The 13,347-nt window shown below is 43.5% G+C and overlaps 1 protein-coding gene across 4 annotated transcripts in view; it reads right to left on the bottom strand.

The window, feature by feature from the left end:
- Nucleotides 1–13,347, bottom strand: part of PCNT (pericentrin) — a 123,257-nt gene that overhangs the window by 67,646 nt on the left and 42,264 nt on the right. For all 4 annotated transcript variants that reach the window (XM_015812329.1, XM_015812333.1, XM_015812332.1 and 1 more), the window contains exons 19-21: nucleotides 7,506–7,718; nucleotides 6,591–6,820; nucleotides 6,277–6,396 (exon numbers count right to left, since the gene is read on the bottom strand). In XM_015812329.1, coding sequence (XP_015667815.1) covers nucleotides 6,277–6,396; nucleotides 6,591–6,820; nucleotides 7,506–7,718 — 563 coding nt within the window. The remainder of the gene's footprint in view (nucleotides 1–6,276; nucleotides 6,397–6,590; nucleotides 6,821–7,505; nucleotides 7,719–13,347) is intronic.

Raw genomic sequence — 13,347 nt, 5'->3', positions numbered from 1 at the left:
GGCTACCATCAGATCCCCATGCACCCCGAGGATAGGGAGAAAACAGCATTCATCTGTCCACTGGGATTTTATGAGTTCAATCGAATGCCCCAAGGGTTGTCAGGGGCTCCAGCAACTTTTCAAAGGCTTATGGAACGGACAGTAGGGGACATGAACCTGATAGAGGTGTTGGTTTATCTAGATGACATCATTGTCTTTGAAGAGACACTCGAGCAGCATGAGGAGCGCCTAGAGAAGGTATTGACAAGGCTCCAGGAGGAGGGGCTGAAATTGTCACTGGAAAAATGCCAATTTTACCAGTCATCTGTCACCTATTTAGGGCATGTTGTCTCAGCCGAGGGAGTGGCAACGGATCCCGCTAAGCTTGAGGCCGTGGTTTCTTGGCCCAGGCCTCAGAGTGTTGCTGAACTGCGATCGTTTCTGGGGTTTTGTTCATACTATCGGAGATTTGTGGAATGGTTTGCTAAGATAGCTCGTCCGCTTAATGAGTTATTAAAAAATGAGCAGGTAGAGGATACAGTGGGCCATTCAAATCCAACCCATAAAATTAGGGGACCTAGGAAGTCACGAGAATCCATTCAGGCAGAATGGACTGAGCGTTGTGAACAGGCTTTTGATCAGCTGAAGCAGAGGCTCACAAATACCCCAGTCTTAGCTTATGCCGACCCCAATCAGCCGTATGAACTACATGTAGATGCCAGTCGGGATGGTCTTGGGGGAGTATTATATCAGGAGCATGATCAACGTTTAAAGCCCATTGCATATATCAGTAGGGGTCTAACCCCTGGGGAAAAAAAATATCCCACTCATAAGCTGGAATTTTTGGCACTCAAGTGGGCGGTGGTGGATAAATTGAGGGATTATTTGTACGGGGCAGAGTTTGAGGTTAAAACGGACAATAATCCACTCACGTATTTGCTCACCACCGCTAAACTTGATGCAATGGGCCATCGGTGACTGGCTGCCCTATCGGGGTTTAAGTTTGGGTTAAGATATCAGCCAGGGGTGGGAAACATTGATGCAGATGCGTTGTCAAGGAGGCCTCAGGGTCCAGGGGCAGGTATTAGGGAGTGGTTGAAACTGCCCCCGGATGGTATTCAAGCGCTGTATCAAGGGGTCGAGCACTGAGCTAGGGGGGCAATTGGGGCCAAATCAGTGGGGGTTACCATCGCAGGTGTCCCCAAATTATACTGTAATCCGATTCAGATCAGGGGGGAGAGTAGGTTTGCCCTGACTAAGAAAGATCTGTGGAGAGATCAGGTGGAGGACCCTCTCTGTGGTTTGGTCGAAAAAGCTTTAAGAAGTGGCCAGCGGGAGGTTCTACTCACTGATGCACCCAGGGGAGCACGAGCGCTGCACAAGGAGTGGGACCGCCTGCAGTTCCGAGATGGAGTAATCTATTGGAGGGGCTTCTCGGATGGGCTCGAAGATAGATGGCAGCTCTTGCTCCCGGAGAAACAGAGGAGCGGTACTGTCGGCGCTCCACGACGAGCATGGGCATTTGGGGCCAGAAAAGACCTTTAATTTGGTAGTGGATCGGTTCTACTGGCCCGGTATGAAGAAGGAAGTTGGAGATTACTGTAGATCTTGTCTGCGTTGTATCCAGAGGAAAACTCTGCCATCCAGAACTGCGCAAATGGGCCATCTAAGGAGTTATGGGCCCTTGGACTTGGTCAGCATTGATTTCCTTTCCTTAGAACCGGATGTCAGTGGACAAGGAAATGTGTTGGTTGTGACCGATCACTTTACCCGTTATGCCCAGGCCTTCCCAACGAAAGACCAGCGCGCTGTTATGGTGGCCAAAGTGTTAGTGGAGAAATTTTTTGTACACTACGGGCTGCCTCAGCGCATACATTCTGATCAAGGGAGGGACTTTGAAAGTAGGCTGGTAAAGCAACTGTTGGNGGATTCTGAACGATTGCTCAGGGGCCTGTTACTCCTGCTGCTAAAGCAGCCCTGAGCTGTTATATACATCTTCAGAGTATCAACCACTGTGACTGGTTAAGTTCGTGCCTGAAAGTCCTGCTTCAACAAGAAGAGCCTGCCACCCATTAATGCTGCGTGAGTTCCGGTTGTAAGACATCTCATCGATCTCTAAAGAACACTGCTGCAAGGCTGGACAAGGGGGGACGTGGCCGGGAGGGCCTGGGCATTGGCGGCCTCTGAGGAGGTAGCGCTACATACTGTATCTTGCTGCACCAAAAAAAGTCAGAAGTTATTGCTTTTTGTTTCTTTTTAAAAATTTTCTCATTTCCCTCACTTAGAATAGAATAGAGCTGGAAGGGACCTTGGAAGTCTTCTAGTTCAATCCCCTGCTCAAGCAGGAGAACCTATACCAGTGATGGTGAACCTTTTAGACACCGAGTGCCCAAAAACCGCCCTGCCCCCCTGCCCGCAGGGCCACCTACCGCCTCCACAGCCTGCCACAGCAGATCGCCCAGGCGGCCCTGCAGTGCCATGCCGGCTACGCCCTCCTCCTGTGCCCCGTAGCAGCATCTGCACGCAATGGGGCGTGAGGGCGGAGTCTAGTCCCTACTGCCCAGCTGCCATGTTCTTGGCTGTACTGCTCCGCGCAAGCCACGTCCAGGGTTGACTTTCCTCTGCAGGGGCTGCTGGTGAGGAGGGGGCCACGGTGGGAGGTGGGGCTGGGGCGATGGCACGCGTGCCCACAGAGAGGGTTCTGAGTGCCACCTCTGGCATGCATGCCATAGTTTGCCACCACTGACCTATATCATCTCAAACAGGTGAATGTTTAGTCTCTTCTTAAAAATCTCCAGTGATAGAGCGCTCACGATTTCTGGGAGTAAGCTGTTCCACTGGTTGATTGTCCACACTGTCAGGAAGTTTCCAGGTTGCTTCTCTCTTTGATCAGTTTCCAACCATTGTTTCTTGTCCTTCCCTCTGGTGCTTTGGTGAACAAACTGGCCCCCTCTGCCTTGTGGTAGCCCCTCAGATACTGGAATACTGCTATCATATCTCCCCTATTTTTTTTAGACTAGCCAAACCCAAGTCCCATAGCCGTTCTTCGTATGTTTTAGTCTCCAGGCCTTTGATCATCTTAGTTGTTCTTCTCTGAATTTTTTCCAAACTCTCAACATCTTTTTGTGATATGGTGATCAAAATTGGCTGCAGTATTCCAGGTGTGGTCTTACTAGGGTTTTATAAAGTGGTACTAATACTTCGCATAATCTTGATTCTATCCCTCTGTTTATACAACCCAAAATTGTATTAGCTTTTTTGGTTGCTGCTGCACACCGCTGGCTCATAGTCAAGTGATTGTCCACTAGGACTCCAAGGTCCCTTTCCTGCCTAAATGTAAGACTTTGCTTTCCACACTGAAACTCATTTTGTTGAATAGGGCCCATTGTTCAAGTTTGTCAAGAACTTTTTGGATCCTGAGTTTGTCTTCTGGGGCGTTGGCTACTTCTGTCAGTTTGGTGTCATCTGCAAATTAGATGAGTTCCCCTTCAATTCCCTCATCTAAGTCATTTATTAAGATATTGAAGAGTACTGGGCCTAAGACAGAACCTTGTGGTACCTCACTGCTTACTTCTCTCCATGTGGATGTAGTGCCGTTGAGGACTACTCGTTGAGTATGGTTTGTCAGCCAGCTACAGATCCATCTGGTGGTGATGTTGTCTATTCCACCTTTTCCTAGCTTACCAAGGAGTAGGTTGTGGTCTTCTTTGTCAAATGCCTTACTGAAATCTAAGTATAGTATGTCCACTGCATTTTGCTGGTCTACTAGTTTAGTCACTTTATCGAAGAATGAGATAAGATGTAATCCGTCAGGTCCCGGTGATTTATATTCCTCAAGGTTGGATAGGTGTTTTCTTACCATTTTCTGGCTTATTTTAATTTTTATTTCTAGTATGTCTTTTGCAGTAGTTTTTTTTTGGTATGTTGGGCTATAGTATCTTTTTGTATGAAGACTGATGCAAAGAATGAGTTAAGCAGCTCTGCTTTCTCCCTGTTGCCTATAATTTCCTTGCCATCTTCTCTCTTTAGTGGGCCTACAGTTTCCTTAACTTTTTTCTTGTTGTTAATATGTTGGAAGAAACTTTTTTTATTGTCCTTGATTTCTGTTGCAAGTCTTTGTTCGTTCTGAACCTTTGCTTTCCTGACTTCATCTTTGATGTTCTGGCTGTCTGCTGATAGTCGGCCTTAGTTATGTGCCCCTCTTTCCATTTTTTGTATTTGTCCTTTTTGTCTTTTAGTTTGTTAGAGAGATCTTTGTGTAGCCATGCTGGTTTTTTCTTGGATCTCTTGTTTTTCTTTCTCAATGATATTGTGCTGGTTTGGGCTTTTGTGATTGCATTTTTCAGTGTTTCCCATGCTTCTTGGGTTGTTTTCTCCTTTAGGATTTCCATCCATGGGATCTTTCCTAGGTTCTCTCTGAAACTGTCCCCTTTCTCCATTGTCTTTATTTCTATTTGTATTTTTATATTAAGAAAAAAACGTTAATAAAATAAATTAAAAAAAGATTATGATCCAAACATGTGAGTGCCAGGTGTCATGATTACAACATTGCAAGCTGCAGTCATGTGATAGCCATTTGTGATATTCCCTGCACGTTTTCCGGAAACAAAATCAATGGAGAAGCTGAATGGAAGATCACAAGTTGCTCCTGCTACCTTTCCCCCCCGAGGAATTTGCTATGGAGTATGAGATCACGGCGATCAAAAAGGTAGCAGGAACAACTTGTGATCTTCCCTGACAGTTGTGAATCATAATCTTTTTTTAATTTTTAATTTATTTTGGATTTCATACACCATAGCACCCTGCCTGCATTGAATAACATTATCCCACCCATCTGTTGCCTCCACAATCTGTATACAGTCTCCGCTTATCCACTCATGACCTCTGCTAGCCTTTCCAAGATCTCCAATGATCTGCATATAGCCAGCAGCTGCCTTGTAAAGGGCCAGACCATGTGCACCTCATTAGCAGTGGGAAGAAAAAGACAAAGGTAAGCTGGGAGACCAGGCATGGCCAAGGGCAGGGCATCAGTAGGTTAGTGGAGTGTAGGGTGGCAAAGCGTAGGGCAGCAGGGGCAGCAAAGATGGCAGAATGTAAGGTGGCCAAAAGAGTAGAGAAAAGGGGAAAATAGGCAGGTGGGAAGAACTGAAGCAGAGGCAACAGCGGCAGGGCAGGGCAGGGCAGGGCAGGGCAGGGCAGGGCAGGGCAGGAGAAATGTGAGGTTCTGGTCTAATGACAGCATGATTCTGGCCTAACAATAGTAACTGGAATTACTGAAACTGATCTAGGACAATTCGCCATGGCCAATTCACTATGGCCAACTTGCCACAGGACAATTCAATGTTGTTTTGTTTCACTCAGTTACTTTTATTATTGGTGACCATGTTTTCATCAAAATTATTGTAACTCTTGTACTACTGGATTGACTTTATTTTATTATTACTGACCACTGTTCCATTGAAATTAATCTAACTTTTGTATTTGTTGAATTATCCTGCAATGAGTTGTCCCATTCCGTACTGGTGCAGTCATATGAAATTTCACTTGACAACCACATAGCTTAATGATGGAAATTCTGGTCCCAACTAGGGTCAGGAGATGAGGATTACCTGTAAGGATTTCATCATAGGAACTTTTAAATGCTCCATGATGAGGAAAGTGAATCAAGTTGACTGGTTAATTTATAGCTGGATCTGGTCTTGATAAAGCTTATATAGATTGCCAAATTTCAAAAATTGATTCCAGAAAAAGCTTGGGAAACTCTGGCATTAGAACCCTACTTTGATTTTTATTCCTGGGTCTGTCAGTAAGCAGTCATCAGACTTCATTTATTCATTACTGATTAAAAGCAAAGAAAATTGGAGGAAATGAGCGAGCCTATAAAGTTTCACTTTCTCCATGAGTGCCTCTAATTCATTTCCTTTGATTTGGGAAAATCTACTAAAATTGTGGCCTGAGAGGCTTTAGTTCTGCCATCTTGTAGCTGAATTTACTTTTTCTCTGTTAATTCTTTTAAAATCTTTTGGTCCCCATGGTACATTAACAAAATGGTGTAAAGCAAAACATTCATACTGAACTCACTGCAACACCATATCATATTGTAATGGAGCATAGTTTTCCTATTTAGCCTGCATACAATCACAGCAGATCATATTCAATTTCTAACATTCATTCATTCATTCATTTTGATATATTCTCTTAATGCTTGCTTCAAGTGCAAGGCTGCCCAGCCAACGAAATACATATATTATAAGCTAACACTAAAAAAAGTGTTTCATATGCAATATTTTCACTCACCAGATAGGTTGTGGACTTTCCAAAAGCTTGGGATTTTGTTGTAAGTTTTAATTCCATCTCTAGTTTCTGAATTTCTTCTTGAAACTCATCACGTTCATGTTCCCTTTCAATAGCTTGCTTCTGTTAAGAAAATCAAAGTCAGTTTTCCAGATATTAGAGCCTATTTTGGATTTCAAACCAAATCAAAACCATTTAATTACTAATTTTTAACATTTATTTTTTATAGATTAGCATAATTTTATACTTTGAGAGAAATCTTTAAGCCAGAGTGCTAGGGGAAAAAAAGTCCAGGTTTTTATACATATTTTTCTTACATCCATGAAATCTCTCTGACTTTTCAGTTGTCTTTCAAGAGCTTCCATTTGTTGTCTAAGATCAATAACTTCAGATGCCATCGCAGCTAGATTTTGATTTTTGTTTAGCTGCTCTTCAAGTTCAATCTCCAAGATTTTCATCTGTGTATTCAAGTTTGAACAATCTTTCTCTGCTTGACACTGCAATTCCAAATTTGTTTTTGCTAGACGCTCTATCTCTTTGATTAATTCTAACACATAAAGGAAAAACAGCAGTACCAAGAATATAACATTTTTCAAAATTCATATGAATATTTTAAATATTTTTATTTATGCACCATAAATTAATATTTTTACAATACACTAGAATTATAATTATGACTCAGACTGGCATCTAACATTGTCTTGGCAATGCCCATAATTGACTCCATATAATACAGGAGTCTAGCTACTTTTTTCTTTGTAAAATATTCTGTAATATAGCTGTACAAGGAGCATTTTGGGAAGTTAGAGTGGCAGGTCATTTTGCTGCCTATCATCATTGTTAGGTTAGCTCACAAGGATGAGGGGCAAAAGGAGATTAATTAGAAGAAAACTTCACCATAGCATTTCCAAATTTCAGTCAGATTTTGTGAAAAGATTATCTTCCTTCCCCCCAGATTCATGTATAATCATGTCTATAAAGTATGGGTCACAATGCAAAAGAATCTTTCAAGAAACACAAACTCTCATTTTTAAAATTCATTAATAAAAATATTACTTCTGAAACGCTGTTAGAAATAATGCTTGTGCTGCAGCTTAACCAACATAAAAACTACTGCCTACTTTTATTTTAAGTAGATTTTTAAATACAATGAGAATTACATTAACACTGGCAGCAGTCTTATTCTCCAACCAAGATTTATTTAATATAGTAATGTATATTTCATTTATTACCAACTTCTCTCTCCCCCACATTGGCAGCCAAAGCTCTATTTTGACTTATTAGTAATTTTTGTTCCTCCGAAAATCTTGCATTATCCTGGATTAACTTCTGAATCTGTGCTTTAAGCTTTTCCAATTCTGCAACAAGACAATGCTCAGATTCTTCTTTAAGATTTAAAGTTTCTTCCAAAGTATGTCTCTCTGTTAAATAACCTTCAATGAGACCTATAATTCAAAACAGAATAATAACGTTTGAATTGTTATTGAGCAACACTGAAATAATTTATACAAAATAGTAATATAATAACTATTAGTGTTAACATTCTCTATGTGTAGGATTCTATATGCAGGGAGACTGTCAATTTCGCTCTATGTAATTTTTTTACCATTTATTCTAATTATATCAACACTAAAGTATCATACAATTAAAGCACCAGTTGGGTGCTTTCCACCAGATGGCAGAATAATTAGTACAGCATAAGTGAGTCTTTTTTTCCATATAATAACACCACAATCAAAATGCTCCTCCCTTAAAACATCTTTGTTGTTGTTTCTGACTTTTTTTTAACCAAAACTGCCTGTCATTGGCTGCTTCTGCCTGCATTATTAATGACAGTGTCATGGTTCCGATAGATGAGACCAGTAGAAATAAGAACTCTGAGGCAATTGCTTTCCTCAACAAACACTTTTAATGGCTACATAATATCAGCACGAACAAAGGTAAAACCAAGACTGAAAGTTCCCCCCCAAAAGTTGAACTTCCCACCCCTTAGTAGCTCCAGCCCACCAAATACTTGGCCTGCTTGACCTTGGTTCCCACAAGAAAGTTATTGTTTTGACTAAACTATAAGAATGCATCTCCCCCTCCCATTGCTGTGGCAACCGAAAAATGAAGAAAAATGGCTGAATTCAGAATGTTTTGAAGGTTTGACAGTCAGATTCCCTAAAGAAGAGAGAAATCCTGTGGATGGAAAAGAATTTAGAGTTAGAAATCAACCCCTAGGCTTATTCTGATGCTTATCATAAAATTTATGTATTAATCTATTAGCTTTTACATCAGCACCTTTCACCCAGGTGGCCTCTGACAGTGAGTAACCTTTCCATTCCACTAGATACTGCAACTTTCCCTTATGCAACCTTGAATCAAGGATTCACTTTATTTCATAATGAGTCTCTCCCTTCACAACCAGAGGACCAGGTGCCTGTTTGGGAGGAGGTCTCAATGTGGATTCTCTGTAAGGCTTCAATAAGCTGCAGTGGAACACAGGGTGAATTTTCCCTAGAAAAGGAGGAATCTTTAATTCCACAGTGATAAGATAAGATAACCTTTATTGTCATTTTTTTACTGTGGGCATAACGGCACACATCAAAAATGAAATTTAGTTGCCCGCTCTCAAAGTGAAACACATACATGACACATACCTAAACATACTATGAACATATGTATAGACCCACACCCCTACATATACGTAGCAAATAAATATTAAATACTGTCCATCTTGAATATATAATGGAAGGAGGAAGCTTGAGAGTTCACAAGGTTAATGCTGTATGGAATGAAACTATGGCTGAATCTGGATGTTCTGCTACGGATACCACGAAACCTCCTCCCAGAAGGTAAAAAGGAAAACAGGTTGTGAAGAGGATGTGTAGTGTCCCAGACAATCTTGTGGACCCTGCTCAAGCAACGCTTCTGTGCTGTGTCCTGGATGGGAGGGAGGGAGTTTGAGAAACAGGAGGGTCCTGAGGGAACTCAGGCATGAGAATTAATTCTCTACCAGTAGCTATTTTAAAAGGAGTGAGTCCAGTGCTACTGTGTACTGTGTTATTGTAAGCCACCTCAGTGAAGGGGAGAAGGTCAGCCCATGTGGTCTGTTGGTAATCCACATAGCACCTAATATATTGCTCCACCATCGAGTTAGCCTTTTCAGCAGCTCCATTAGTAGACGGACAAAAAAGCCGATGACAGTCCCTGTGTGGACCCAATAAGTTTCAGAAAGTCTCTCCAGAACTTGGCTGCGAATTGCATCCCCCCTATCTGATATAATTCGCTTCGAAGCTCCATGGAGTTGGTAGATATGTTTGAGAAACATTCTTGCCAATTTCTTTGTGGAGGGGAGACAGGTATAGGCAATGAAATTTTCCACTTATTTCCTTCCTGCATTCTTACTCGGTAATACGCCTCTCTTAGGTCCAATTTGCTAAAAACTTTTCCTTTCGCCAAATGGGCCAACATGTCCTTCATCAAGGGGAGGGGATACATGTTTTTCACACTCACACAATTTAACCCTTTATAATCCACGCAGAGCCTCATCGACCCATCTTTTTTCTCTTTAAACAGTCCTGGGGCTGCTACTTGGGATTTCGCTGGCTGGATAAATCCCCTAGCTAAGTTCTTATCGATGTACGATCTCAGCTTTTTCAATTCACGAGGAGTCATTGAATACATTTTTGGTTTGAGTAATTTTGCTCCCAGTAAAATCTCAATAGCAGTCCGTGGGTCAGTGAGGTGGCAAGATGTCACACTCCGCCTCACTGAACGCTTCTGCTAAGTCTCTATATTCACTTGGGATGATTGGCTCTCCCGGCGGGGAACTAACAGCAGATTTCAAGGTTTCCAGGTGCTGTGCCTAGCTTTCAACTGGACTACTGATAGGGGTAGGAGGCAATGGTCCAGTGGCTAATCTTAAAGTCCTAACTCCGTTTTCCCACCAAATCATGGGGCGCCATTTATCAAGCCAGGCCAACCCCAGAATCACTGCTTCAGTCATTTTTGGGATCACCACAAAGCGGATTAGCTCCCAATGCTAGTGCTAAGCGCACTAGTTCAGTTAGGTGGATAGCTGAGGCTCCTCCTATGAGAGATCCATCGGCCTGCTCAAACCTCATGGGTAGAGGTAGCAATTTTGCTCTAATGCGCAGTTGGGGAGGTTGATTAAGTATCAGGGACATCCTGAATCGACTAAAATGTTCAAGCCCAGCTGAGTCTCGGGTTTTGGCACTATTATCTTGGCAGAAAAGGCAAAAGGTGGGATGGGCTGACTCACCATCGGGTTGTCTTCCCCTCCGTCATCGCTGTCATAGGGATCTGGTGCGGGCAGGTTTTCAGCTGACTCCTGTTGCTTCTCCTGGGGAGGAAAGGTAACTTGCCCCTGGCTGGATTAATTCGACTTCTCTCATGTTGGCTGAGGCTGTCTCTTTGGCTTTGCCGAAGCTGTGGTTGCACTTTTCGGTGGAGGGAAAGGAACCGGGCACTCTGCAGGTTGATGTCCAGGTTGTCCACATCTGAAATACTTGATCTGGGGTCCAGCAGAGGCTCGAATAGGTCCACGCGTCATGGCGGGTGGAGGTCGCTGCGGGGGTTGATGCCTCACAGGGTCTCGCTTCAGTAGAGATCCCGAAGCAGCAAGCTTGTGGTACCGGATCAGCTCGATATCCATGTTTGTAGCTAGGTGGTACTAATCATGGAGTGGATTAGGATTGCCTCTGCAAATGCATGTCTGGAATAGGTTGCGATCCAACCCAGCTTAGAAATAATGGATTAATGACTGCTCGGGCCATTCCCTGATCCTCCTTGCCAACCTTCAAAACTCTCTTACGTAGTCTCTTGCTGGCCGACCCCTCTGCTTCACACCGTGGAGGTCTTTTTCTGCTTGTACCGCTTGGGATTAATCTTTGAATCTGGCCCTCAATCTATGCGTGAACAGATCGAAATCCCATAGCTTGGGTGCCTGCTCTTCACGTAGACCAGCCACCCACTCCGCAGCCTCCCCCTCTAGATTGGCAGCCATGGCATCAATCATCTCAGCTTCATCCAAATATGCCCGTTCATAATGATTAACATGAGACCACACCTGGTTCAGGAAGATAGTCACCTTTTCGGGGTCTGCATCAAAAGTGGTCTTAAGAAGAGGTGGGTCAGCTAGATGGTGGTTCCAAAAGGCCTGCAGTAAGCCAGGGAACTGTGGTTGGGGCTGTTGCAATCCCCCACATCAGAAAACCCCTGGTGGAGGTCTTGGGCTGGCAGGACACCGACGGCAGTCAGGGCTGGCACGATGTCGATAGGAGTCAGGTTCCATGGGCGCTGGTGGTAATCTGGGCTGGCAGGATGACAACGACGATCGGGGCTAGCGTAGCACCAATAACATTCAGGGTTTACAGGCTGTTAGCAGCAATCGAGGCTGGGAGAGCGACAACGCCGATCCAGGCTAATGGGATGCCTATGTTGCTCGGGGCTGGCAGGGTGCCTGAAATATTCTGGACTAACCTGTCATTGGGGTCGATCTGGGCTGGCTTGGCATCGGTTGCCATCAGGGCTACGCCAGTGCACCGGGCTCGATGTCAGGTCGGGCTTCGGCAATGGGGAGGCAGCCCGCTCAATCACCACAGGGCTAGGAGTCCGTCGAGGTGGCGGAGGTTCATGCGACCACTTTTCCTCCCACTCACCTGAAAATACCTGGCGGATGGCCTGTTTTCCTTCGCCCATCTCCAGCCAATCAACCTTCTCCCTCAGGCGTTCCACTGAGTGGCTGTGGATGGCCATCAGGTACTTCCACTCACTGGATTTGTCCCAGGCTGCTGGCTGCTTTGCTTTCATTGTTACAGGTGAAGGGAGACCTTGTGATGAAATCAGTGGGAACTCAACCTCTGCAGCCTTCAGCATACTCTTAAGCGGCAAAGCAGCGTCGGACCGCCAGGTCCCCCCCAAGGATGAACGCTTCCTCCTTCTGAGTTAGCTTCACAATCGGAACCTCACAGGTTTTTGGTCTCGCTCCAGTATATAGGACCATGCTCTCCACAAAGTTAGCAGCCTGCGTTGCATCTGCTGCAGCTGCTCAAAGGATCGAGATTGATTCCCCTTTCTTTTCCATCTCTGCATCTTCCCTGAGTCTTTGTCATCCTCCCAAGGTTTGGGTAGGTGACCGGGGCTCAGGACCCCGTGGATAAATGAAATTTGGAGTCTTGATTTAATGTTATAGTTCCGATAGATGAGACCAGTAGAAATAAGAACTTTGAGGCAATTGCTTTCCTCAAAGAATACTTTTAATGGCTACATAATATCAGCACGAACAAAGGTGAAACCAAGACTGAAAGCTCCCCCCCCAAAAGGTTACAACGTAAAAGTTGAACTTCCCACCCCTTAGTGTGTCATAAATCACAATCCCAATTAACACCTTTGGCAGGCTTCCTAATGGTAGCTCCAGCCCGCCAAATACTTAGGCTGCTTGACCTTGGTTCCCACAAGAAAGGTATTGTTTTGACTAAACTATAAGATTGCATCTCGTCCCTCCCATTGCTGTGGCAACCGAAAAAATATGGTTGAATTCAGAATGTTTTGAAGGTTTCACAGTCAGTTCTCTAACCATTTTGGCTTCTTGTTCTGTTGCTTTAATTTTTTTCAAATATTGATGTCTTTTCCAATATCTATTGCCTTTCCATTTGCTTTATTATTAGTATTTCAATTGAGGATACTGACTTTTACATCATCCAACACTGAATGATGTCGTGGTCCAAGTGTTCTCTATTTTTCCAGATTTTTCTTCTTTCTGCCTTTTTGATGGTTCATTCAATTCCATGTATTACAACAATAAAAACATGACCTTGACAATATACCTCCTTGAAGTCAGTTTGCCAATAAAGAACAAAAAAGACCAAATTTGATTTGATGGGAGAAGCTAGCAAATATCAAATTAAAAAATGGACTGGATCTGGTTGTATTAATTGACAAATTAATAGGTCATACTTCTCAGGAATAAGCCAGTACTAAATTGATTTTTTTACTACTGTAGCTAAATTTTTAACTGAACTTCTACTGTCAAATTATGTGGATAAGCAATAAGGAATAGAATGAATA

This window comes from Protobothrops mucrosquamatus, unplaced genomic scaffold (assembly GCF_001527695.2).
Source record: "Protobothrops mucrosquamatus isolate PMUCROS unplaced genomic scaffold, P.Mucros_1.0 scaffold78, whole genome shotgun sequence".
NCBI lineage: Eukaryota > Metazoa > Chordata > Lepidosauria > Squamata > Viperidae > Protobothrops > Protobothrops mucrosquamatus.
Note: the sequence above shows the minus strand (reverse complement) of the source record. Positions and strands in the feature narration are given on the sequence as shown.